At 43.2% G+C, this 27941-nt stretch overlaps 1 protein-coding gene across 3 annotated transcripts in view; it reads left to right on the plus strand.

Annotated features, from left to right (window-relative positions):
• LOC120931216 (AP-3 complex subunit sigma-2) overlaps positions 1-14687 on the plus strand; it is a 96734-nt gene extending 82047 nt beyond the window's left edge. For 2 of the 3 annotated variants that reach the window (XM_040342448.1, XM_040342451.1), the window contains exons 5-6: positions 6691-6798; positions 12444-14687. In XM_040342448.1, coding sequence (XP_040198382.1) covers positions 6691-6798; positions 12444-12572 — 237 coding nt within the window. In that variant the 3' untranslated portion in view covers positions 12573-14687. The remainder of the gene's footprint in view (positions 1-6690; positions 6799-12443) is intronic. The other variant, XM_040342450.1, reaches the window with a different exon arrangement.
• Positions 14688-27941: the final 13254 nt, after the last annotated feature.

Consider the following 27941-nt stretch of genomic DNA (forward strand, 5'->3'; position numbering starts at 1 on the left):
TCTCACCAGGTTCAAAGCAGCTGAGATGTGGTGCCCAGTTGTTCAATAGAGGACGGGGAGCGGTCAGCTAATGCCAATGTTTTGAATGTGAGTTCTGCCAACACCAATAAGGCTACATCTAAGCTGGACGGGATCGAGAGTGGTTGGGCAATGTGATCCTTCCAGCCCGCCCATATGGACTCGCATCTGTCATTACATGTTGCAAGCCACTCCTCTGCCTCTATAATCTCCCCCACCTTCCGCAGCCACTCCTTTCAATCAGTGCATTTTTATAGCACTGATCGCTGTATGATTGTCAATGGTCCCAAAAATGTCTAAAGTGTCCGCCACAATGTCAGTCCCGATAAAAAAAATTGCTGATCACTGTCATTACTGGTAAAAAAAAATAATAATAAAAATGCCATAAATCTTCCCCCTACTTTGTATAACTTTTGCGCAAACCAATTTTCCCCTTTTGCGATTTTTTTTTTTATTACCAAAAATATGTAGAAGAATACATATCGGCCTAAACTGAGGAAAAAAAATGCTTTTTAAAAAAAAAATTAAGAAAAAATTGGGACATTTATTATAGCAAAAAGTAAAAAAAAAAAATATATATATATATATATATATATATATATATATATATATATATATATATATATATATATATATATATATATATATATATATATATATATATATATAAATATATATATAAAAAAAAATTTAATTTATGTTTTTTTGTTTATAGCAAAAAAAATAAACCGCAGAGATGATCAAATGCCACCAAGAGAAAGCTCTATTTGTGGGGGGGAAAAGGACGTAAATTTTGTTTGGGTACAGCGTCTCATAACCACGCAATTGTCAGTTAAAGCGCCACAGTGCCGTATCGCAAGAAATGGCCTGGTCAGTGAGCAGCCAAATCTTCTGGGGCTGAAGTGATTTAATGACAAATCAAATCGCAGTGCGAACTGTGAAATTGTACAGAAATCGGATCACATGCCAAGGCGATCCAATTCCAGTGTTGACCAAAAGAAGGGTCCTGCACCATTTTGGTGCGAATGCAATGCAATTTCAGCCATACAATTTGTATGGCTCAATTTGCATCGCACAGACCTTGCATGAGATGTTCACAGCAATGAGGTGCGAATTACATGCGTTGTCTTGCATCGCACTAGTGTGAACCCAGCCTTAATGTGGTTGTTAACCCACCGTGACAACTTCATATAATCCTGTTTCTTTCCTAATGACAGGTGCTCCTGTCTATGTTGTAAAAAAAAATGCTGGCTATGTCTGATTTCAGAGCGTCACTCACGTAACTGGCCAGCTCTCTCCTCTCCCCATCTGACGGCTGAAGTGGGCGGGGCCAAGATTCCCCAGCTGCCAATCAGTCGGGATGAGAGGAGGAGAAAGCTGGCCGGTCACATGAGCAGCCCTCTAAAATCAGATATAGCCGCCATTTTTTTTATAAAACAGACAGGAGCACCTGTCATTAGGAAACAGGATTATATAGGACATTAAAAGTAATTTTAGTAGCAGGAGGGAAGGGACAATGATACAGGAGCAGATGGAAAGGGAGGGGGGAGAGAGGACAGAGAAGGACAGGAGAGCTGTGGATGATGGATGCACATGAACTGGCCACGGTGTCAGGGCTCAGCAGACATGATAAACCATGATCAATTTACAGGGGGGGCGGTGGGCAGAAACTGTCAGAATCAGCCAGGTTTTGCAGGTGACTCAGGGGCCCGACTTCCACAGCACAAGCACTGTACTGTGTAACATGCTTTAACAGGATCTTCTTTTTTTCTTCTTCGAGTAACAAACACTTTCTAGGCTCTGTTCACATCTCCACGTTATGAATCGCAGGCAGAATTGCCACGATTCCACCTGCGATTTGAAATGGCGGCAAATTTCGAGACGCCCGTACGTTCCCTGTGACTTCCAATGGCACCCCAAATGCGGCTTGATTTGTCGGGCGACAATTGTGGGAAAATCGCGCAGATAGAATCGTGGGACGCCTGTGCAAGAGCTTCTTTTGGCCGACGGGTGTCCCACGATTCTGTTTGTGCAATTTTACAGCCCCGCGATTGGAAGTCACAGGGAATATACAGGGCGTCCGGCGTTTTACTGCTATTTCGAATCTTGGGCGGGAACACGGCAGTTCTGCCCGCGATTCAGAACGGGAAGATGTGAATGGAGCTTAATCTCTGACTTTCTGTGTATAAACAATTTTGTAGCAGTGTTTGTCTAATTGTTACACGTGTTCTACCCCACTGGAAGTCTTTCTCCAAGCTAGGGACATCTGATGTATATCAGTCCAGTGTAAAATTCTCAGCACTCCCACCTGCTAGACATGAGCAGACTTATCTGATTGGTCTTCAGCCAAAACATAGTTCAGCTGCAAAACATTTATGTGTAAGCTGCAGATCATGTCAATGCATCTCTGTTGCCCTGCAGTCTTAAAGGATCACTAAAGGAAAAACATGTTTTTGCTGAAATGACTGGTTACAGGGTATAGAGACATAAAAGTTAACTGATTCCTTTTAAAAATGATTAAAAATAGATTAAATTCAATCATATAATGTGACTGTAGTTTCACTTTCGTTTTTAAACTGGTTTCATGTTTATGTGAAGTAAAGAGACCCACAGAACAAAAACAAACAAATCCAGGGCAGTGTTTTGTTTTTAAAATGAATCTGATTGGTTCTGAGGAGTTTTAGACACACAGCTTGGACCACAGTGAAAAGTTTCCATGAGATTTTTCATAAGGAGCCAGACAACCAGGAAGTGTGGAGATCACAGCAGAATTACAGCAACTTCAAAGCAAAAACTAACAATGAGGACATGAAACCAGTACTGCAGTAAGGTAAAGGAAGCTATTTAGCTAAAAAAAAAAATTCCTTTAGTGATCCTTTAAGGCTCGTACACATGGTCAGACATCCAACAAACTTTCCCTTGGATTTTTTTCCGAATTGATTTGTCCGGTCACACCCATAGCATACACACGCTCAGACTTTTCTGCAAACTTTTCTAAAAATTACCCAACATCATGTGGTTTTTCTGCTCTTTACCGCCACCCTTTGGTTAACTTCTGCTATTGTTGGTTGATTTTAACATTGGTTCTGAGCATGCGTATTTGCACTTTGTACAAAAGTTGGTTGGCTTGCTGTACACACGGTCAGACAAGGCACCATCGGACTTTTGTTGCCGAAAAGTTGGTCCGTTTGCAGACCCAACTTTTTGTTGGAGGAAACCCAAAAAAGTTGGTCCGATGGAGCGTACACACGGTCGGACAAATTAGAAAACTTGCAGATTTTGAAGTTGGTTGGCAAAAAGTCCGACCGTGTGTATGGGGCTTTAGGCAGGCTGTAGATGATGTGATTTTTCTTTCAGTTGCAGGAAAGAAAAATGCTTGATTCTCCCACCAACACAGTCGATGTTGATGGTGGAATCCTTCCTGCGGAGCTATTGTGTTCTCCCGGTGGGAGCCGTTCCTGCCGGGAGAACACAGTGATTATTGCTAGTGGCTATAGCCACTGGTAATAATCTTATTGTAGAAATCCGACATGCTGGTTGTACCCAAGTCGATCATTGGGTACAATCAGCCTGCCCATACATGAATCGAATCTTGGCTGGTCCCTGCTGAACTGGCCAAGATTCAAACCATCTACGGCCGGCTTTATTGTAGATAACAACAACGGGACACATGGCCACCTTCCCTAGAGGTTACTGTAAGGCACAAGGTAACCTCCAAGTCAGCCCATTGCAATACACATTGGTCCAGTATTGGTGCACCTTGACCCAGCCGCAACTTGCACATATTTTTGCTGATTTATGCAACGGATATCTGTTTTCAGATTGGAGACAAACTTGAGAGGTCTTCATGTTGATTGATATGGCGGACTGCCTAAGAATTTTGTATTGTATTGAACACTAAGTGGAAAACAGATGTTCATGACTTGGATTGGGATCTGTAAATAAAGATACTAATATGCCAACAGAACAGGCAAAAAAGAGGGAACGAAGCATCAGCTAATGGTTTTAGAGAAAGCCCCATGTCTTCTATGAGCCCATTCTTTTCAGCAAGTGCATTTTTGTACCGACACATCATTGCCATTTGTTTATTTTTAGGTAAAGTTCTCAACTTAAAGGGGTTGTAAAGGTTCATTTTTTATTTTCTAAATAGGTTCCTTTTAAAGTGGAGGTTCACCCGAAAAGTTAATTTTTAACCTTGGATTGAGGCTCATTTTGTCTAGGGGAATCGGGTAGTTTTTTAAAAATAGAAGCAGTACTTACCGTTTTAGAGAGCGATCTTCTCCGCCGCTTCTGGGTATGGGCTGCGGCACTGGGCGTTCCTATATGATTGACAGGCTTCCGACGGTCGCATCCATCGCGTCACGATTTTCCGAAAGTAGCCGGTCAGTATTACATTATAGTGAATGTGAAAGGATTAGCAACTAACGTTTAAAATGTAGCGGTATTGATACATGTGACCCCATCTGACTGTGACATCTAATATACTGTAGTTGTTTTGCAGCTAAAAAGGTTCTGCAACCTAAGCATAAAATGGATCAGAACGTATTTTAGGTGGTTAGAAGGGATTTATATTTCTGCTTGCGTCATGAAATTTCCATAGAAGGAGTGTGGGATGATTTTTTTTTTGTGATGTGTCCTCACTTCCTCAGAGATATTTTAACAATCATGACACACACCTCTCATGACTGAACAGTCACAAAATCCTTCCCTTGTGGGTATGACTACATTTAAACACGTTATAAAGATGATTACACAGATGAAGATGGAGATGAATGTACACCTGTAATCACACTTTTTAACCGATTCAATTCTGGGCGCTTTTTCCCCCTTCCTGCCCAGGCCAATTTTCAGCTGTCACGCTTGACAATTGCGCGGTCATACAATACTGTACCCATATGACATTTTTATCCTTGCAAATGGAGCTTTCTTTTGGTGGTATTTAATCGCCATTGTTTTTTTTGTTTTTTTTGCTAAAAAAATAAATAAAAGGAGACCGGAAAAAAAAAATGTTTCCTTAGTTTCTCTCCGAAAATGTTGTAAATTGGGCCCTTTTCACACTGGGGCTGTGGGTGCGTCGGCGGTAAAGCGCCAATATTGCTATTCGGCCGCTATCTGGGGGCTTTTACCCCCGCTAGCGGTTGAGAAAGGTTTAAAACCACTGCAGCGGTATAGCCGCGGTGTCCCATTGATTTCAATGGGCAGGAGCAGTATACACACCGCTCCAAAGATGCTGCTAGCAGGACTTTTTTTACCGTCCTGCTAGTGCACCGCACCAGTGTGAAAGCCCTCGGGACTTTCACACTGGAGAGACAGCATTGGCTGTTTCAGGTCGCTTTACAGGCACTATTTTTACCGTTGTAGTGCCTGCAAAGCGTTTTTTTTTTTTTTTTTCTACTCCTTCTCCTGTACCTTTTTTTTTTTTTTTTATAAGATTATAGTAATTTTACCGGTAGATTCACACTCTCGGGCCATATGTATGGAGTAGGGTTGTCCCGATACGATACTAGTATCGGTATCGGCACCGATACCGAGCATTTTCCCAAGTACTTGTACTCTGGCAAATGCTCCTAATGCTTCACCCGATACATGGAATTCAGCGGTGATCGGTGCGTGGGGGAGTTTTAAGCTTCTCCCCCGCGGCTTTCCGCTTCTTTAGTGAAATCTATACAGCGGTAATCGGTGCTTGTAACTCTCCCACACACGATCACCGCTGACTGTCACTGCAGCCTCCTCCAGTCCCCCTCCGTTCTGCTGTCCCCCTTCGTTCTTTCTCCTGTGATTACAATGTCTCAGTTTATGAATGGAGAGGAGCCGCTGTCTTCTCTCCATTCATTTTCAGTGCAGCTGAGGCTGCAGAGAAAGGGACTGGTGAATCTCTGACCTCTTTCTCTGTCTCAAGGGGGAGATATCAGGGGTCTGTTAAGACCCCTGATATCTCAGCAAAGCCCCCCAACAGAGCTGATTAAAAAAAAAAGTATTGTAATAAATAATAAAAAAATTATTGTAAAAAATAAAAATAAAAACACAGACACCGTCCACCCCCTCCCCACCTAAAAAATAAATACATTTGTAAATAATATTAAAAAAAAATACGGAAAAAAAACACTGTCACGTGACATTTAAAAATAAAGTATCGGTATCGTGAGTACTTGAAAAAAAGGATCGGTACTTGTACTCGGTCTTAAAAAAGTGGTATTCGGACAACCCTAGTATTGAGCCTTGGTTTGTTCTGTTTTCTACACCACTGTTTTTATAGTGCTATACTGGTTACTTGATTTACCATTACTTGGTTTATTTCACTTATTTCTACATTTCTTGATATCTACATGACTATGCTTATGTTCTTTTAGTGTCCTTCTGATCCTAATGTATACTTGTACACTCAATGGAAATATGTTTTTCCTTGCCTATGTTTATTCATTATGGTTTAAAAAATGCTTGAAACTTAATAAAACGGATTCAACACAAAACAATTGAAAAAAAATGTTCTCTTTGCTATTTATATTGTGGAATGTGTAAATTCTAGACTGCTACTGATTATAAGTAACCTAGAAATCTAGAAACCAAAATTGTGAGCTACAAGCTTCTGCACTGCGTGTTTATTTCTAAAATACAATATCATTTTCTCTGAATATGCTATTTTATTGGTTTTATGTTTTTATTTCTCCTTAGGTACATTATATCTTACATGAAATGGTGATGGGTGGAATGGTTCTGGAGACCAATATGAATGAAGTTGTTGCACAGGTAGAAGCACAGAACAAGGTTGAAAAGTCTGAGGTGAGTCCCATGACTTGGGGTTAGTATTCTTCACCTGATTTGAGGCCAACAAACACTTTACTTGTATTTACTGGAAGTAGTTGTGAATATAACACTCACCGGCCACTTTATGCAGCAATTTAATGTATTTTAGGCCTCTAGACATGGTAAAGACCGAGTTCAAACCGAGCATCAGAATGGGAAAGAAAGGGGATTTATGAATGTGGTTGGTGCCAGACGGGTTGGTCTGAGTATTTCAAAAACTGCTGATCTGCTGGGATTTTCAAACACAACCATCTCTAGGGTTTACAGAGAATGGTCTGAAAAAGAGAAAATAGCCAGTGAGTGGCAGTTGTGTGGATGAAGATGCCATTTTGAGGTCAAAGGAGAACGGGCAAAATATGCAGAATACTATTTCTGAATGCACAACACATGGAACCTTGAAGCAGATGGGCTACAGTGGCAGAAAACCACACCAAGTGCCACTCCTGTCAGCCAAGAACAGGAAACTGAGGCTACAATTCACACAGGCTCACCAAAAGTGGAAATTAGAAGATTGAAAAAATGTTGCCTGGTCTGAGTCTCGATTTCAGTTGCGATATTCAGATGATGGGGTCAGCATTTGGTATAAACATGGAAGCATGGATCCATCCTGTCTTGTCTCAACGGTTCAGGCTGGTTGCGGTGGTATAATGGTGTGGGGGATATTTTGTCTTGGCACACTTTGGGTCCCTTAGTACCAATTGAGCATTGTTTAAATGCCACAGTGGAGGGCCTGTACAAGATGTAGGCTGTGATTGGATGGGAAGCCTGTACAAGATGTAGGCTGTGATTGGGTGGGAAGCCTGTACTAGATGCAGGCTGTGATTGGGTGGGGGGGCCTATACAAGATGCAGCCTGTGATTGGGTGGGGGGGCCTGTAAAAGATGCAGCCTGTGATTGGGTGGGGGGGCCTGTAAAAGATGCAGCCTGTGATTGGGTGTGAGGGCCTGTAAAAGATGCAGCCTGTGATTGGGTGGGGGGGCCTGTAAAAGATGCAGGCTGTGATTGGGTGGGGCTGTAAAAGATGCAGGCTGTGATTGGGTGGGGGGCCTGTACAAGATGTAGGCTGTGATTGGGTGGGGGGCCTGTACAAGATGCAGGCTGTGATTTTTGTGGGGGGCCTGATCAAGCTGCAGGCCAGTGGTGGCTGTTGCTAAATATTTCAGGGGGGCGGCAGCTAACTGACGCCCCCCGGTGGGAGGCGGATGGGTAGGTGCGGCAAATGCCCTGTAGGCTGTGATTGGGTGGGGGGCCCTGTACAAGATGTAGGCTGTGATTGGGTGGGGGGCCTGTACAAGATGCAGGCTGTGATTTTTGTGGTCAAGCTGCAGGCCAGTGGTGGCTGGTGCTAAATATTTCAGGGGGGCGGCAGCTTAATAATGAAGCCCCCCGGGGGATGCGGATGGGTAGGGGCGGCAAATGCCCTGTAGGCTGTGATTGGGTGGGGGTCCTGTTAAAGATGCAAGCTGTGATTGGGTGGGGTGTGTGTGCCAAAATGCAGGCTGTGATTGGGCGGGGGGTGTGTGCAAGAAGCAGGCTGTGATTGGGCAGGGTGGGCGTGTGTACAAGAAGCAGGCTGTGATTGGGCAGGGTGGGCGTGTGTGCAAGAAGCAGGCTGTGATTGGGCGGGGGCATGACAGCTGAACAGACTATGAATACAGGTATGTTATGTCTCTGCACAGCATCCTGTACCTCTGAATAGTTGGCAAAAGGATGGAACCTGGCCCTGCAAACACAAGTCAGCTTCTGTGCTTTAAAGTGTGATCAGTTTAGAACCAGGAAGAAAGGTGAATGGCAAGATGTTTGAGGGTTAAATAACTGGTCAGTCTTTTATCTGAGGCTCTGGTGATAAGGGAAAGGGGGAGATTTTGAGGTAGGAGAGGTAGACAGAACTAAGAACTGTGACAGTGAGATCTCTCTATTGGAGCCCCTAAGAGATGAAGACGCCAGTTTATGATTCAACATCCAGGCATTTGGCAAAAATTGGAATGTTACGCTCTAACAAGAGTTGCAACATTTTTCACAAATCTGTAGAGAATTATCTAAAGATAACAAAAATATAGTTTTTTTGTTTTTCTTTACTGAACTACAATGACATCTGTACAAACAATCACTTTTTCTCAAGGAACGCGTTGATTATTCTGCCACAAAATAGCAAAGTACAAAAGATCAGTTAACACATTTGCAACTTGATGAAATTATAACTTGGGGCCAGTTCACACCATATAAACGCAGTTCGGATGCGTTCCGGATACTTTTCTGTGTGCGCGTTTTTGGTGCGTTTTAATAGATTTTTTCAAAATTGTCGCTCTATTTCCAGTACAGTCTAGTGCAGAAAATATGTTGCATGTTCTACTTATTTTTTTTTTTTTTTCTGGAACTGACTGCAGTGGTGTGAACTATGCCATTGAAAACCATATAACCTACTATCCATGCCTCTTTGATGCAGAAAAATACACCCTGGACTGCATGTGGTGTAAACTGACTAAAAGATATATTAACTACTTGCCGACCAGCCGCCGTTGTTTTACGGCGGCAGGTCGGCTTCCCTGCGCGAGAGCCCGTAGCTCTACGTCGGCTCTCTCACAGGCCACTAGGGGCGCGCTCGATCGCTTATTACAGAGCGGGAACCGAGAGCTGTGTGTGTAAACACACAGCTCCTGGTCCTGTCAGGGGGGGAAATGCTGATCCTCTGTTCATACAATGTATGAACAGAAGATCAGTCATTTCCCCTAGTGAGCCACCCCCCCCCCTACAGTAAGAACACACCCAGGGAACATACTGAACCCTTTCCCCGCCCCCTAGTGTTAACCCCTTCATTGCCAGTGGCATTTTTATAGTAATCCAATGCATTTTTATAGCACTGATCGCTATAAAAATACAAAAAACATGTAGAAGAATACGTATCGGCCTAAACTGAGGAAAAAAAAATGTTTTTTTATATATTTTTGGGGGATATTTATTATAGCAAAAGGTTAAAAATCATTTTTTTCAAAATTGTCGCTATATTTGTGTTTATAGCGCAAAAACTAAAAACTGCAGAGGTGATCAAATGCCACCAAAAATAAGCTCTATTTGTGGGGAAAAAAACACGCCAATTTTGTTTGGGAGCCACGTCGCACGACCGTGCAATTGTCAGTTAAAGCGACGCAGTGCCGAATCGCAAAAAGTGCTCTGGTCTTTGACCAGCAATATGGTTAAATAACAAACACGAACCTTTACAACCCCTTTAAGCTAATGAGAGTATTTATTTGTATTATTTTTAGATTTTTCTTGTATGTCCAACTTCTACATAAGCAGTTTAACCTGCAGATCTTTATACCCCAAGTGAAGGGATCAGTTTCTTACCCTGCTTATATAAGTGCAATCCAGGTTACTGTTGTGTGTATAATGCCCAATTCCTGGTGCTTTTTTGCAATTGACACAACGACACATAGTTGGAAATAGACATCACAAAAAAGCCTTAGCCACATAACTAACCATGGGATCCCTAAGTATTGATTTCTGCATTGCAGGCAAGTATTTCATGACATCTTTCATGAATATCGGAAATCGCAGTGAGTAGGTAGTGGCTGGGTGTATCCACAATTTCCATAGTCTGTAGTATTTATCTTCCCGTCTTGAACTGGTAACAGCTGTCAATCTTTTATTGCTGGAATTTCTTGGAAGTTCTAGTGGTTTTATTCTTCAAATAGGGTACTTCAAAATTGGGAAATTGGTGTTTCTACCTTTTTTAAACGTGAGGATCATCTGCTTTATTTATCTGAACACTGATTTGGTTTATTGGTGTCCTTTATGTTTTCTTAGGTTTATGATGGTTATCTCCTAATATTTAGTGTTCACGTGGAATTATGAACTTTTCTCGCGTGTTACATAATGTTAACAATTGCAGTAGTTATTCTTTGAAGGACACTGTGCTTGAATTTGTGCTCTTTATGTAGCAAAATACAAGTTCTAGAAGTTTCTCACGCCTCAACTTCCTCTGCTAGATGCAGTTATGTGACATAATTATTTGATTGAGGTTTAAACATTACTTTACAGTATCCTGTGCTGGAACAGCACACCGTTACCCAGAATATATGGGAAACATAAATGTTGTTCTTTTCAGAAATATTAGGAGAAGTAATTTTATTTTTATTTATTTTTCTTTCCAGTTTCATACTTTCTTCGGATGATGCAGCAGCGGTCCCCCGTCGCCTCTGTACTGAGAACCGAGCAATCGGACATCTCCGATGGCTCGGTTCTCACAGCTCCCCGAGCAGAGAGCTGCTGACTGTCAATCAGCATCTCTTGCTCACTGGAGCACTGAGCTGTGGCGGGGCATGGAGCAGCCGTCTCAGGCTCTCAGCGGCAAGTATCAGTCCAGACACCTGGTGGATCCAAAATCCCATTGTCAGGATGATGTGGTGCCTGGCCTGATTTCTGTGACTTCAGTCCGCTCTTTGCTGAAAACGGATCACAGGAGGGCAAAATGATTTGCGAGCTTTGTTTGGACTTCTCCTTATTAAAACATTTTCTTAAGCTGGCCATGCATAGATCAAAAAGCACATCCAGCCTGTCAGGTTTTTCCCGAATGATCAGTGCCACCAGTTATAGCCAGCAACACTGATCATTGTATTCTGATGGCGGGAAAGGTTCCCCACTGTCAGAATACAATACCACAACGGGAAGGATTCCCCCATCCGCCTCAAGTTTGTGGATGGGGGAATCGGCTCTTTTTTTTTTTTTTTTTTCATTCTTCCCACTGGTTGAATGTAAAAGAGAGAATCATGGATGACCAGCCTTTTCCTAAGGTTATGCTAGTTTGCAAAGACTTTCTGGCACTTTTGTGCAGAAAATGTACACCACTCACTGCTGGAAGAAAAGGCATCTGTTTAAAGCCGTCCATAGATTGATCTAATCTCAGCTGGTTCAGCAGGGACCGGCCGAGGTTCAAATCACCTATGGGCAGGCTGATTGTACCCAAGTCAGTCCATTGATCTTGGGTACACACCCAGCATGTCAGATTTTTGGCATGCAATAATTGCCAGTACCTCTAGCCACTAGCAATAATCACTGTGTTCTCACAGCAGGCATGGTTCTGTAACGTGTCAGGTAAAGTATTCCACTGTTCCTCATAGTTTACTCCAGCATTGAGTGGATGAGAAACAACACACAACGTGTTTCTTTTACTTTTTTTCTTTTCTTTTTGTAGAATAACAGCCCTAAGTGCCGGTTCACACTGCCGCAACTTGTCATGCGACAGACACCTGACAAGTTGCACACCATTAGCGGGAACAGAACCGTTCTAATTTATGCGACTCAAGTCTCAGTGACTTATGAAAAGGTTCCTGCACTACTTCAGGGTGACTTCTTCATGACTTGCATTGACTTCCGTTCTGTGAAGTCTTGCAGGATGTTGGCAGTCAAAGTCGCATGACTTGTGAACCGGGACTTAACCTTGGACTTCATACAATGGAAGACACACTGTACCCTATATTTTGTGCATTTGTTTACATATCTTTCCCTCTAAAATCTGTAGTCGTACTCTTATAACACATTCTAGCTTATTCTATTCAAAAATAGTAACAACGATATGTCTTCTACTGTTCTGATTGTTTTGTTTTTCTCTTTTGTGGGTTTAGACTAGTTTCTCTGCAGCTCCAGCAAGAGCAGTTTCTGCTGTGAAGAGTATGAATTTACCGGAATTACCACGCAATATCAACATCGGTGACCTCAACATCAAGGTTCCAAACCTCTCCCACTTAGTATGAGAGGGAAACCTTACAACAGTTGTACAACCAGGTCCTTGTCCTAGAAACATTGCTCTTAGATGTATATTTAGATGATATCTATTTTCTTTATCTTCTGCATACTAGATTGAAGTGCTTTTGAAAAATACCCTGGAGTGAGTTATGCATTGCCAGATAATTGTATTCTTTGTCAAGAGATGTTCAGGGGTCTGTTGTCAAGATTAATAACTCACTCTAGAGGGTATGTAGTCTTATAGGTGAGCAGACAGTGCCTAGAATCATACATTTCATAAATAAAAACAAGAGATCCATGTTATATGCTAGCTGTATGAGGTTCCTGTCTAGTATGGGTTACCCAGCATTGTCTTACTGTATAAAAGCACAGCTTCCATTGTGCCATACTTGCCAACAATCTGAATGCTGAGTTTAGTCCACACTAGTAAACCCCAACCTTTCCTGACCTACATTTTGGATTCTGAAACGGGGGAATGACCTTTTTGGTGTAAAGCTCGCTGTTGGCTGAAGTCAGTCAGCTGGACCAGGCTTTACAGTCGGGATCCACCCAGATGCCTGGACCGGCAGCTGGCTCAGCGCCTTGGCTGCGCCACTGGAAGATTGAGCCAACTACTCCCTCCCCTCCTCAGCCCAGTGCTCCAGTGAGCACTGGAGGGGCAGAGCAGAAAGTCCATTGACTGACAGTCACCATTTTCCTCTCCGAGCGGAAGGGAGAACTGAGCGAGCATCGGTGTGTCATCACTCAGTGCAGAGCCGATGCGGGACAGATGCCGCATTGGATCAATGCTGCATCCACCTAGGTGTTTTTTGTTTTGTTTTTTTATGGGGATTTTTTTTTTTTTTTTAATACCCCATACTTTTCTTTTAATGTATCAGGGTTTTGATAAGGAATTATGTCCTTTGGCAAAACTACATATTAAAAAAAATATTTGGGAGCAAAATCAAACTGTCAATAGAGACATGGCACAGAAAAGGATCATGTGGTTACATAAGTACTATGAGTATATAGTTGAATTAATTTTCACTCTTTCTCTAGCAGTTTGTTTGTGCTAGTAAAAAAACAAAAAAAAACAAAAAGGTACTTCTGACCCAAAGTATGTGCTTGACAAGAAAATAAGCAAGTGTTCCACCACTATTGAGGATGCATAACACGATTATTAACTGTCTCTAAAGACCACACAGGTCATACCACAATGATAATTCCGCACAGCACCAAAATAAAGAAAAGGATTGTAAGAATGATACTGCAGGATGGCAAATGGGGATCTAGAAAACAGGAGAAGGGACAGTAATGTAGAATGACTTATTCCATCACAGTTATCTACAAAACTGATGGGACCCCCTAGGGAACCAAATCACAGTGGTTAGGATACAGCAGCTCAGTAGTCCATATTTTCAAGCCACAAGAATGTATTAAATTTAGTAGGACAGCCCCTACTGCTATTAAGCAGCTTTGTAAGATGGTAGTGCAGAGTTTCTGCATGTTCATCTTCGATGCGGTTTTCAAAACCACACCAAAAAACGCTGGTCACTATTGAAATGAATAGCAAAAACTTAGCTGAATTGCATTTTTGGTGCATTTTTTTGTCTTGCATGTCTCTATTTCACAGATGCATGCTGGGAGTCAGGAACCCAGAAAACGCATATGCATTTTTGATGCATTGTTTATAACGGAGCAGTGTGAAAGCAGCCTAAGAAATCAACCCAGCGTAATAAAGTTATCAATAACAATAGCGGTGTTTGCAAGTCCCTTGATAAATATCCAGCATAAATTCAGCTGCATCTTATGTGCCGGATACAGTCTGTGCCTTGCTTGATAAATCTCTCACCCCACCCCTGTTGTCCCTGCTACCTAAGTCAACCTTGGATGATTACACATGGAAAAAGCCTTGCTGCCAATCAATTATATGGAGATGAAAGGGAAACTACATCAAGTCCTTATTTGCACAGATTTTTGTTTCTAACTGGAACAGTCAAAGTTATTTTTTTTTTTTAACTCTGAGATTAAGTTACAGAATCTTAAAAAAAAAGATTTAGGGTGTTTCCTCTTTACTTAAAAACCACAAAGATTAATAAACTTTCATGAGTTTGTGTTTGCATATTAAATGGGCGTAAATACTATACTTGCATCTGTTTGCTTGTGTTACTGCACCTAAAGTACATTTTGCACTTAGAATGATGATGTAATTAGGTCCAAACTTGAGGGATAAGAAAGAATTGTTTCTTGGTAGATACGTGTTCTAGTGTGTCCATTTAAATACTTTTTTCTTGCTTCTGCCAAAATTCAATGGGTAATATGAAGGTGCATTCACAACAATGATTACATGCCAGTACCCCTGCAGGGGTTCCCAGCTGCAGCCCTATTGAGAGCAGAGGTTGGCTGCTGACTCCTGTAGTTAAAGCAAAGCTCCACCCAAAAGGGAAAGCTCTGCTTGTCTGCCTCCTTGCGCCCTCCTGTGCCACATTTGGAACTTTGTGGGGGGAGGGGAGAGCGGTTACCTGGTTTTGACAGGTACCCGCTCCCACTTCCTGCTGAGTTTGCTGCAGTGAACTCATCCTGAAGTTCGGCCCTCGCAGCAGCCGGTCCAGTGAGAAAGCACAGAGTGATTCCCACAGTAGGAAACCAGCCAGTGGCGGTGCGTCCATAGTGGGCGCAGGAGTGCCGCCCCCTCTTTCCTGCACCCATCACTCAACAATACATAGATTCATGCATTGCATGAATCTATGTATTGTCACCGCTGCCGCCCACTATTCAGGTGGCCGGCCCCCTGTTGAGTGCCAGCCATCTTAATAACAGCGGTGGGTGTGTTTTAGAAGCGTCTATCAGAGCCAGCGGCTATGATGTGCTTCCCGATTAGAGCTCATAGGCTTCCAAATGGTTAACCAGAGGGTGCACAGGGTGTGCGTTCCCTGGTTAACACTGGCACGCGTCTCACCCAATCAGGTTCACCGGGTCTGGTTACCGGTCACCTGATTGGATGAAGCGACATCGAGGGAGTGTGGAGGAGGATGGCTGACCCGAGGAAAGGCTGACCCGAGAAAGGCAAGTGCCAGGCTGGGGGCAAACTGCTGGCATTTTACGGGGCAAACTGGCGGCAATTGGATGGCACAGTGGTGACAATTGATGGCACAGTGGCGACAATTGATGGCCACAATGAGGCTGCAATTGATGATTTTTTTTTTTTGATGGTTTGTGCCCCCTAAAAATTTTGAGCACCAGCCGCCACTGAAACCGGCTATGAAGCCGCAAGGCTTCACTGCCGGTTTTCCTTACCCAAGATGGCAGTGCCAGCACCCGAGGGCCGATGCAAGAATTGGCTTGGGTGAAGACACTGGGATCAATGGACAGGTAACTGCCCTAATAGTAAAACTTAGCAGCTGCTGACTTTACATTTTTGGGTGGGGGGGCTGGAGCTCTGCTTTAGTTGCAGACACCCGCATGTAATCGCTCGTGCAGCGATCACATGCAAATGATCAGCCCTGGACACACCAGTCTATGTCCAGGGACAATCACTTGCATGTGATTGATGCATGAGCGAATAAATGCGAGTAACCACAATTGGCAGCAAGAGCCGGCAGCCTCCCATTGCTTTCAGTTGGGCTGCACGGTTCTCGCATGTAATCATTGTCGGCTGCATTTGCAAGTGAATGCACCCTAAAGCCATAGTTGTCCCTTACCAAAAAATTGCCTATGCAGATAAGGGGTGCCTGTAGATAAAAACTGCAGCTTTCTTACTTACTTTCTTACTTTATGTCCTTACTAAATAGGTGTACGACATTTACATAACTCCTGAAGCCTGATTGAAAAACTTCCAGAAATCATATATTCCCATCCTGCCTTATTGTTAAGAGACTCCTTTTCTCTTACTGCTCACCTTCACCATCACAGGAGTAAGCTCTTTCTATAATTCAACCCCTCTGGCATATGCTTTCTCTCCCCTGACGCAGTAGTTCTGAGCTCCGTGTTTGAGAACTCGGTACTGGAGGTGAAGGTGAACAGTAACAGCTAGGAGTCACTTATGTGCTCTAAACAACTCGGTTCTGATCATGTTCAGTCTGTGAGTGGTCTGCAGAAAGTTTATACGGAATGTACAAATATATACATTTTCTCGAACAGTTTTATGTTTTGTATTTCTTATCTTACATGGAATCATTTTAGCAACAAATCTATTTGTATTTATGTTCAGAAAATTATTTTCTTCATCCTGTGGATGTTTGTTTCTGTATTTCAATAAAATACCCGGAAGTCTTGATGAGCAATAACAATATAAAGGGTCCTGAGTTTATGGCTTGAATTCTCTTTATTTAAGTAAACTATAAATTATTTGTATGGTTTTGCTTGTCTGGCACTAATCACTGATATGTACCAGTTTCATAACCGTGTAGTGCAGGTGTGCCCAACCAGTGGCCCGCGGAGCCCTCTGATGTGGCCCACGACCTCCTGCTCTGGGATGGAATAAAATAGAATAGAATACTGTTATTAAAGGTAAGTTTTTATTACTAAAATCAGTGTGTGTGTGTATATATGGGAATATCTGTTGTGCAGGGGTTACTGGGGTGCTTTCAAACTGATCCACAGGTACAGAGAAGTGCACCTGTAGGTTACCTGCCATAGACTTCTATTACCTGCAAATTTGGTGTGCTGAGAGTAAAGTGGGCTCTATAGATCAGAGTGGGCTGCCATCCACCCACTCCACTCATTGTGGCCCACGACCAGTTACCAAGTCACTTAAGTGGCCCTTGCTCTTCTAAAGGTTGGGCACCCCTGGTGTAATGTATAAACAATGTAGAGCAATTAACGAAAACATTTTTTTTTGCCGCACTATAGGAGTTCATAAAAAGTCCGGTTTTACTGCCATCTATAGAAATTTGGGACATTGGCAAAAAAAAAATGTAACACTGGCTGTAACTTGTCATGCCTCAGTTTTTTGCTAGTGTCATAGGAGGTTGGATGCCTGGTTACAGCTTTGCCTCCAGTGTTCGGAAATGACTTTACCCCTACTGGGATTAATGCTCATGCATAATCTGGTCAAACAGGAACACAGACAGGCCACAAACTCAATGCAACTACTGTGTGAGCCCGTGCCAAAAAGTGCCCTACAGTCCAGACCTTGCACGTACCCAGACACTAGGACTGGGAACCTGTCAAGGGGGTGTGCTGCTTCCAGACATGGCCTTTGCTAGGCACAAAAGGAGAAAGGGAAGCAAGCTACCTCCTTCCCATACCAAGGAGTGGTCCTGGAGGGCAATCTAGCAGAGAACCCTACCAGTTCCTCCCATGGGAGCCAGGTAGGTTAAGGTGTAGGTGGACGGAAAGAATAACCGGAGAAACAGGCTTCCAGGTGATGCATCTTCTCTGGCCAGAGGAAACACAATAAAGTTACCAGTTCAGCAGAAGAAGTTCCTTTTTATATTACTTTAGGTGATGTGTTTTCTATTTCTATTGGAGGGGAGGTGCCTATATCTCTGGTTGTCCCGGAAGACGATTATATTTTTGCAAGCTTTTTTTTTTTCTTATTCAACCCGGTATGCTGGAATTTTTTTTTTTTCTTCAGTGGCTTCAATCAAGACCTCAAAATTCTGCTATCCAGCAGCAGCTTTGGAGGCTGGTACCTAGGTTGCTTGTCTGGAAGATGGTGGGGCTAGCCAGGATTGTGAGCTTTGTGTGCTGGTCTCTAAATTATGATGTATTCCAAACCTTTATGTACTGTTGGCACTCTGTCTGGGCCCTGAACTGTGGCACAGCCTGTAGTGTGACCCAGTTTTTGACTTGCTAAGTGAGGTGAGCTGATTCTCTGAAAGCTACCTTACTGTTAAGCATTTGCTTATTTTTGTTCTGTTTCTCACCATCCACTGGTTTCAGGACAGTAAGAGTTAAGGTATGGGACTTGAGTGTTTTTTTTTTTCGTTCTACATAACTTTTCTCCTGCCATTTAGTCTAGAGCACAGGTGTCAAACACAAGGCCCGTGGGCCGAATCCGGCCATTCAGGCCATTTCATGTGGCCCTCGCAACTCTCCTGCAGCTGCAGGAAAGCTCCAGCCTTCCTCTGGTCCTAATCCAGACCCTGACTTTCTGCTTTCAATCAATGCATCCAGCTTCTTCCCAGCAGCAGCATAAGGAAAGGGGGGTGCACTGTGATGTAAGGGAGAGTGGGGGACTCAACTTCTGATGGTGGGGTGGCTCTTGACATCTAATGTAAGGGGATGCGCTGGACATCTAATCTTGCATATACAACTGGCCCTTTTGAGGGCAATCCTAATGCTGATGCGGCCCACAATAAAATTTGAGTTTGACACCCCTGGTCTAGAGGAAGCACCATTCAGCTTTTGTACCCGCTTCTGAAGTATAAAATCTTTCACCTGGTCTCTAGTCTGATTCCACAGCTTCCTGTGAACCTAATCAACACCAGTTAGTTGGGTTTATTAGAAAACAAGGCATTGCCTCTCATTGGGCCTAGTTGTTTTTTTGCTACATGGTGCAATTTGTCTTTTCAATGATGCACGAAGGACAGTCTCCCTGCAATGAATGACCTCGGCCCATACGCCTCAACGGACGATTTATCTTTATCCTCAGAAGGAACCAAAATCTGTAACCTAGATCCTGGTCAAACTTATCAAAGTCTGGTTCTATTCCTTTGGCTGACGCTGGGACCTCCCCTGTGTTCACAAGGCCTTGTACGTTCATTTCACACTTCGGTTTGTGCACAGGTAATGGAGCAATCTGCTTGCAGATGCTCTAAGCATGCTCCAGTGCCATCGCCAGCAGAGTCACTCTGATCCTTCTGGGCCTCTGTCTCTAAGTGTGCTATTTCTGATTCAGACTCGGGGTTGAGTTACTAAAGGCATATAGACTGTTCACTTTGTAAGGGAATTTTCTTAAGTAAATTGATGAAATTCACTTGGCAATGAATACTCAAACACCAGCAAAAAAAAAATGTCAGCAGAGCTTCACCTCATTAACCGCCTGCCGACCGTATCACTTGCTGTACATTTGGCTCTACGGAGCCGGATCATGTAATGGGTACATGATCAGGCACTTCCGGGTAGGGGGCATGCGCTCGCCATCAGCGACCCGGCTGTGATTATACACAGATGCCGATGATCAGGTGCCAGCCAGTGGATGACCGTCGGCACCTGCCGATCATCAGGAAGACACAGAACAGAGCTCTGTCCTGTCACTGGGGAACTTATGGATTTTCTTTTTCCACAAAGCAGGAAATAAAATCCATCACTTCCCATAGTATAAGCAGGACATATAGTACACAAAATCACAGGCACACATTTAACCCTTTGATCATCCTAGCTGTTTTTTTTTTTTTGTTTGTTTGTTTTTTTTAAATCGGAAAAGATTTTATTGAAAATATGCTAAATATAAAGACAATCTAGTGAGCAAATACAGCGCTACAAATAATGTTGTACCAAAGTCTGTTTTGCACTGCAACTAACATGGCTTAAACAATCAATGATACAGTATTTCCAGCGATCGTTATAAGTAAATTAAAGTGGTTGTAAAGTCTCCAAGTTTTTCACCTTATTGCCTTCTGTGTTGCATCTGCCCCCAGAGCCCCTTCCCCCTTTTTCTTACCTGATCCGATCCATACCAGCAATGTGCACGAGCCCAGCGGCTCCAGACACTGTCTCCGTCCTCATTGGATAGATTGATAGCAGCAGGAGCCATTTGCTCCCATTGCTGTCAATCAAATCCAGTGACACAGGTGGGGCTGAGTCCTGCTGTCTGTGTTAATGGGCGCAGCAGCGAAACTCATGAGCGGGCCTGCATGGGTGCCCCCCAAAGAAAGAGGCTCTCTGGGGGTAGACCTGATGAAGGGGAGGCGCCAGGAGCGCCGCTGTGGTACCACAGAAGAGGTGGGTCAGGGCTGCTCTGTGCAAAATCCTTGCACAGAGCAGGTAAGTATAACATGTTTGTAAAGGATCATTAAAAAAAACAATCGCTTTAGGATTAAGCTAGCAATGTGGCCATAGGGTCAAAAGAAAAGAAACAAAATATAAACCACACCTGTGTATCAAAAAAAACATTAAATACAATAACCCCGCAGGGCATTGCAAAAGTCTCATCAAAACTAGTTCCTTAGGGGTCAGCCCTGGAGTATCAACCCTATGTCGAGTGAGATACTGTGTGTGTGTGTGTATGTATGTATGTATATATATATATATATATATATATATATATATATATATATATGTATATATATATATATATATATATATATATATATATATATGTGTATATATATATATATGTGTGTGTGTATATATATATACAGTGAGGAAAATAAGTATTTGAACACCCTGCTATTTTGCAAGTTCTCCCACTTGGAAATCATGGAGGGGTCTGAAATTGTTATCGTAGGTGCATGTCCACTGTGAGAGACATAATCAAAAAAAAAATCCAGAAATCACAATGTATGATTTTTTTAACTATTTATTTGTATGATACAGCTGCAAATAAGTATTTGAACACCTGAGAAAATCAATATTAATATTTGGTACAGTAGCCTTTGTTTGCAATTACAGAGGTCAAACGTTTCTTGTAGTTTTTCACCAGGTTTGCACACACTGGAGGAGGGATTTTGGCCCACTCCTCCACACAGATCTTCTCTAGATCAGTCAGGTTTCTGGGCTGTCGCTGAGAAACACGGAGTTTGAGCTCCCTCCAAAGATTCTCTATTGGGTTTAGGTCTGGAGACTGGCTAGGCCATGCCAGAACCTTGATATGCTTCTTACAGAGCCACTCCTTGGTTATCCTGGCTGTGTGCTTCGGGTCATTGTCATGTTGGAAGACCCAGCCTCGACCCATCTTCAAAGCTCTAACTGAGGGAAGGAGGTTGTTGCCCAAAATCTCGCAATACATGGCCCCGGTCATCCTCTCTTTAATACAGTGCAGTCGCCCTGTCCCATGTGCAGAAAAACACCCCCAAAGCATGATGCTACCACCCCCATGCTTCACAGTAGGGATGGTGTTCTTGGGATGGTACTCATCATTCTTCTTCCTCCAAGCACGGTTAGTGGAATTATGACCAAAAAGTTCTATTTTGGTCTCATCTGACCACATGACTTTCTCCCATGACTCCTCTGGATCATCCAAATGGTCATTGGCAAACTTAAGATGGGCCTTGACATGTGCTGGTTTAAGCAGGGGAACCTTCCGTGCCATGCATGATTTCAAACCATGACGTCTTAGTGTATTACCAACAGTAACCTTGGAAACGGTGGTCCCAGCTCTTTTCAGGTCATTGACCAGCTCCACCCGTGTAGTCCTGGGCTGATTTCTCACCTTTCTTAGGATCATTGAGACCCCACGAGGTGAGATTTTGCATGGAGCCCCAGTCCGAGGGAGATTGACAGTCATGTTTAGCTTCTTCCATTTTCTAATGATTGCTCCAACAGTGGACCTTTTTTCACCAAGCTGCTTGGCAATTTCCCCGTAGCCCTTTCCAGCCTTGTGGAGGTGTACAATTTTGTCTCTAGTGTCTTTGGACAGCTCTTTGGTCTTGGCCATGTTAGTAGTTGGATTCTTACTGATTGTATGGGGTGGACAGGTGTCTTTATGCAGCTAATGACCTCAAACAGGTGCATCTAATTTAGGATAATAAATGGAGTGGAGGTGGACATTTTAAAGGCAGACTAACAGGTCTTTGAGGGTCAGAATTCTAGCTGATAGACAGGTGTTCAAATACTTATTTGCAGCTGTATCATACAAATAAATAGTTAAAAAATCATAAATTGTGATTTCTGGAATTTTTTTTTTGATTATGTCTCTCACAGTGGACATGCACCTACGATGACAATTTCAGACCCCTCCATGATTTCCAAGTGGGAGAACTTGCAAAATAGCAGGGTGTTCAAATACTTATTTTCCTCACTGTATATATATATGTATATATATATATATATATCTCTTACAAAAGTGAGTACACCCCTCACATTTTTGTAAATATTTTATTATATCTTTTCATGTGACAACACTGAAGAAATTACACTTTGCTACAATGTAAAGTAGTCAGTGTACAGCTTGTAAATTTTCTGTCCCCTCAAAATAACTCAACACACAGCAATTAATGTCTAAACTGCTGGCAACAAAAGTGAGTACACCCCTAAGTGAAAATGTCAATTGTCAATAATTTGTGTGGCCACCATTATTTTCCAGCACTGCGTTAACCCTCTTGGGCATGGAGTTCACTAGAGCTTCAAAGGTTGCCACTGGAGCCCTCTTCCACTCCCCCATGACGACATCACGGAGCTGGTGGATGTTAGAGACCTTGTGCTCATCCACCTTCCGATTCAGGATGCTCACTAGGGTTTAGGTCCGGAGACATGCTTGGCCAGTCCATCATCTTAACCCTCAGCTTCTTTAGCAAGGCAGTGGTTGTCTTGGAGATGTGTTGCGGGTCATTGTGTTGGAATACTGCCCTGCGGTCCGAAGGGAGGGTATCGTGCTCTGGTTCAGAATGTCATTGTACATCTTGGCATTCATTGTTCCCTCAATGAACTGTAGCTCTCCAGTGCCGGCAGCACTCATGTAGTCCCAGACCATGACACTCCCACCACCATGCTTGACTGTAGTCTTTGTATTCCTCACCTGGTTGTCGCCACACACGCTTGACACCATCTTAACCAAATACGTTTATCTTGGTCTCATCAGACCACAGAACATGGTTCCAGTAATCTACATTTGTGCTCATAAGTTTACATACCCTGGCAGAGTTTATAATTTTTTGGCCAATTTTCAGAGAATATGACTAACGCAAACTTTTATTTCACTCATGGTTAGTGTTTTGCTGAAGCCATTTTTTATCAATCAACTGTGTTTACTCTTTTTAATTCATAATGGCAACAGAAACTACCCAAATTACCCTGATCAAAAGTTTACATACCCTAGTTCTTAATACCGTGTGCTGCCTTTAACATCAATGACAGCTTGAAGTCTTTGGTATTTGTGGATGAGGCTCTTTATCTTCTCAGATGGTAAAGCTGCTCATTCTTCTTGGCAAAAAGCCTTCAATTCCTGTAAATTTTTGGGCTGTCTTGCATGAACTGCACATTTGAGATCTCCCCAGAGTGGCTCAATGTTATTGAGGTCAGGAGACTGATATGGCCACTCCAGAACCTTCTCTTTATTCTGCTGTAGCCAATGACGAATCGACTTGGCCTTGGCCTTGTGTTTTGGATCATTTTCATGTTGGAATGTCCAAATATGTCCCATGCGTAGCTTCCTGGCTGATGAATGCAAATGTTCCTCCAGTATTTTTTGATAACTCGCTGCATTCATCTTGCAAACAATTTTGACAAAATTTCCTGTGTTTTTGTACCTCACACATCCCCAAAACATCAGCGATCCACCTCCCATACCTTTCATCAAAGGCCTTGTTGACTCCTCTCCAAATGTAGCGTTTATGGTTGTGGCCAAAAAGCTAAATTTTGGTCTCATCACTTCAAATGACTTTGTGCCAGAAGGTTTGAGGCTTGTCTCACTGGATTTGCTAGTTTACTTTGGATAATTATTTTGTTGAAATACTAATTTCACGTTCAGCTTCAACTTTCAGACTGATAACCTTACATTCTCATCAAGCACACTTTTATATAATGCAGAATGTATGATTAACTCGATGACAGCTTGTTGCCCAGGATCTGAAGCAGTAAAGTCCCAAACCATAACACTTTCACCGTCATCCTTCACAGTTGTTATGAGGTTGTTCTCCTGAAACACTGTCTTCAAGCATGTCTACTGTTCCCAAACAAAACTATCTTTGATTAATCTGTCTTCATTGCATTGTTCTGGAGGGTCTGTTTCCCCCCCCCCCCCCCCCAATATGTCTGACAAACTGTAATCTTCCTCTGTTCTTTTTGGTGCAATCTCCTGTATGCATATTGACCTCAGCTGTAAGAGTTGGCTCTAAACCCTGCAATGAAATTTTGGGGTTTTTGGATTTAATTCTTAATTTTTTTGCATCAAATGGTCAGCTCTCGTGTTGGATTTACTGGGCTGGCCAGTCCTTAACAAATGAGCAGTTGTTTAAAATCTACGCCACTTGTAACAAAAAAAAAAAAAATCTTGCAGTGGAGTGATTGCTTTTAAAGATTGCTTTTAAATCATTTGGTGATCTTTTATATTTCTTGACAGACTCCTAGCCATTGATGCCTTCTTATTTTCTGCAGGCCTTAAAGAACTATTTTGTTCTTGTTATGATAAAAAATCTCCTAAACCTACACGGTTTAAGAGATATTTACCCTGCATGCAGCCGCTGACATCAGTGGTGCATGCGCAGTGAAGGTCCAGCGTATTGTGCCAGAATGGAGGACTCCCATGCGTCATCGCGGCTCCAGACACTCACAGCGCCGGAGCCGCGAACCCATAAGAGACGCAGAGGGGAAAATATCAGCTCACTCTGCGGTGACCAAGGAGTGATGCCGACGCTTCGTTCAGTGCATGCTAGTTCATTATGCCTTTGCCTTAAATGTTTTTTTTATTCTTTGCAGGTATACAGCCGCTTTAAGACAGGTTCCACCGGCATACTCCCCAAGAAGGTTAATCATTGGCATCTATTCTGAAGCACCGCTTTTAGAATTCTCAAGGATTTGGTGGTAAATGTAGGGGTATACCTACCTTTTTCATCTGACAAATCTGCATTTTGTTAGTTTAGTTCATGAAAATTAATTGACCATGTCCATTTCATGTAATTTAATCAACTATATCACCTTTATCTGTAGGCGCTATCTGAATCAAGATCTGATGTTTACCTGTTTAACCTCTTCCTAACAGCTTATATATGGCACAAAACTGTGCTTAGAGTGCATGCTCCCAGCACAGTCACCAGCAAGGACCGGAAAGCTCCCGATTGAATACTTGCGGTCATGAGCTTTGCGATCATGTGACCTCTGTGACAGCCAATCACAGAGCTCATATGACTGGAATGTTCAACTCCTTGCATCTAGAAGTTCTTAAAGAGCTGGGAGGCCGTGGCAGGAAGGAGTTAAATATGCTGAGCTAAGCCTAATTGTTCCTAAATTTAACAAAAACATTTTTTCCCCTTAGACATTGTAAGTCTGAACTTCATATGAAGAATTCATCCTAATGTTTTCAATTAAGAAAACTGTAGTGTAACAGTCCAAAAGAATTATGGCAAGTGTGCACATTTTTGCATATTAGTGCAGCAACTGTTGGAACAATCCCGCTAATCTGATTCTCTTTAATCATAGCTTTCGTGTGATGGTTCTCTTGAGATTTAGAACAATAGGAGCCTAAACAAAGGCGTGTTGCTTTGTCTGGATTGATTGAATATGGGCATGTCTATAAGAATAAAATAAAAGATGGCTGGTGCAAACAAATTGCTTTAGACAGGAGTACACAGTCTTCCTTTTAATAAGCTACCTTTTCTGGGTATACAGTATATGATTCATGGACACACCTCCAAAATAACTGAAGTAATTTAAGTGAATTTATCGAGCACTAGCAGTGATGAAAATCTGTAGCACCTTCAAATTCCTTTGTTAAGCCCCATATGCATGAGCCGAATGTCGGTTGACATTGGCTGGTTCAATAAAAACCTTCCGGTATTAACCTTGTGTGTATGACACCCTGTTACACAACCGGTGCTTGTCGGATGAGCATGCTGGAAAATGAGCAGCCGACCAGCTGAGAGCGCTGATTGAAGTGTTCTGGCAGGGGGGCACCCCCCTGTCAGAACACAACACCTCAGCGGAGGGTGATTGCTGTACTAACGTTGGATTGAAAGCATAACGGTACTAACGTTGGATTCAAAGCATAACTGCCCCGCCCAGGGTGCGGTCCCACTGACTATATCCCCTCAGCCTGCACCAAGCAATTCAGTTTTTTCTGCCTAGTCTAAGGAGAAGACATGGCTCCCTTCAGGGCCATGGCTTGGAGGCTTTTAGTTTGGTCCGGATTGTCCTTGGTACGCCGATCTAGTGCGGCTAGTAGCAGACATCCCTTGGCGTCTACCGCTGAGAGAGGACCTGCTGTCACAAGGTCCCATACTGCATCCTGCTTTACAGTCGCTGGCTTATCGGCATGGCTATTGAAAGCCAGGTACTAAGAGACCAGGGCCTGTCGGATTCTGTGATTCCTACCTTGAGGAAGGCTAGGAAGTTATCCTCTAGGAGGATTTATTATCGCACTTGGGTGGACCAAAGAGCTTGCTTAAGCACGATTTAAGGGGCAGATATCTGCCCTGGCTGTTTTTCTTTCAGCGACCCCTGGCGACTCACTCTCTAGTGAGAACATTTGTACAGGGGGTTCGGCATGTGGCCCCTCCGGTTCGTCCTCCACTACCTCCGTGGGGATTTGAATGGCAGACGCACCTTGGCGTCTACCACTACGAGAGGACCTGCTGTCGCAAGGTCCCATAGGTCATCCTGCTTTACAGTCAATGGCTTTAATGCCATGACCTCTAGGTGCCTCAGAACCACTGTTTGAGAACATTAGGGAAGTTCCCTTGTTGACACTTTCTCAGAAAGTGGTCCCTTTGGTGGCTGTTATGTCGGTTAAGACGGGTTCTGAGCTGGCAGCCTTGTCATGAACGGCTCCCTTTTGATCTTCCACAAGGATAAGATGGTGCTGCATCCGCAGCCTTTTTTCTTCCTAAGGTCATTTCGACCTTCCATCTCAAGGAAGACATTGTACTGCCATACTTGTGTCCTCATCCGTCGAATCTTAACCACTTGACGACCGGCCACCGCCGTTATACGTCAACAAGTTGGCTCGGCTGGGCGAGAGCACGTAATATGACGTCCTCTCTCCCAGCCGCCACTAGGGGGCGCGCACCGCCGGAGAGGCGCGCTCGCCCCCGACTCCCGTGCGTGTGCCCGGCAGGCGCGATCGCCTCCGGGCACACGCGATCGCTCGGTACAGAGCGGGGACCGGGAGCTGTGTGTGTAAACACACAGCTCCCGGTCCTGTCAGCAGGGGAAATGCTGATCTTCGGTTCATACAATGTATGAACCGAGGATCAGTGTTTCCCCTAGTGAGGCCACCCCCCCCCCACAGTAAGAACACACCCAGGCATACTTAACCCCTTCCCCGCCCCCTAGTGTTAACCCCTTCACTGCCAGTGGCATTTTTATAGTAATCCAATGCATTTTTATAGCACTGATCGCTATAAAAATGCCAATGGTCCCAAAAATGTGTCAAAAGTGTCCGAAGTGTCCGCCATAATGTCGCAGCACCGAAAAAAATATCGCTGATCGCCGCCATTACTAGTAAAAAAAATATAATAAAAATGACATAAAAATACCCCCTATTTTGTAAACGCTATAACTTTTGCGCAAACCAATCAATAAACGCTTATTGCGATTTTTTTTTAACGAAAAATATGTAGAAGAAAACGTATCGGCCT

This window comes from Rana temporaria, chromosome 3 (genome assembly GCF_905171775.1).
Source record: "Rana temporaria chromosome 3, aRanTem1.1, whole genome shotgun sequence".
NCBI lineage: Eukaryota > Metazoa > Chordata > Amphibia > Anura > Ranidae > Rana > Rana temporaria.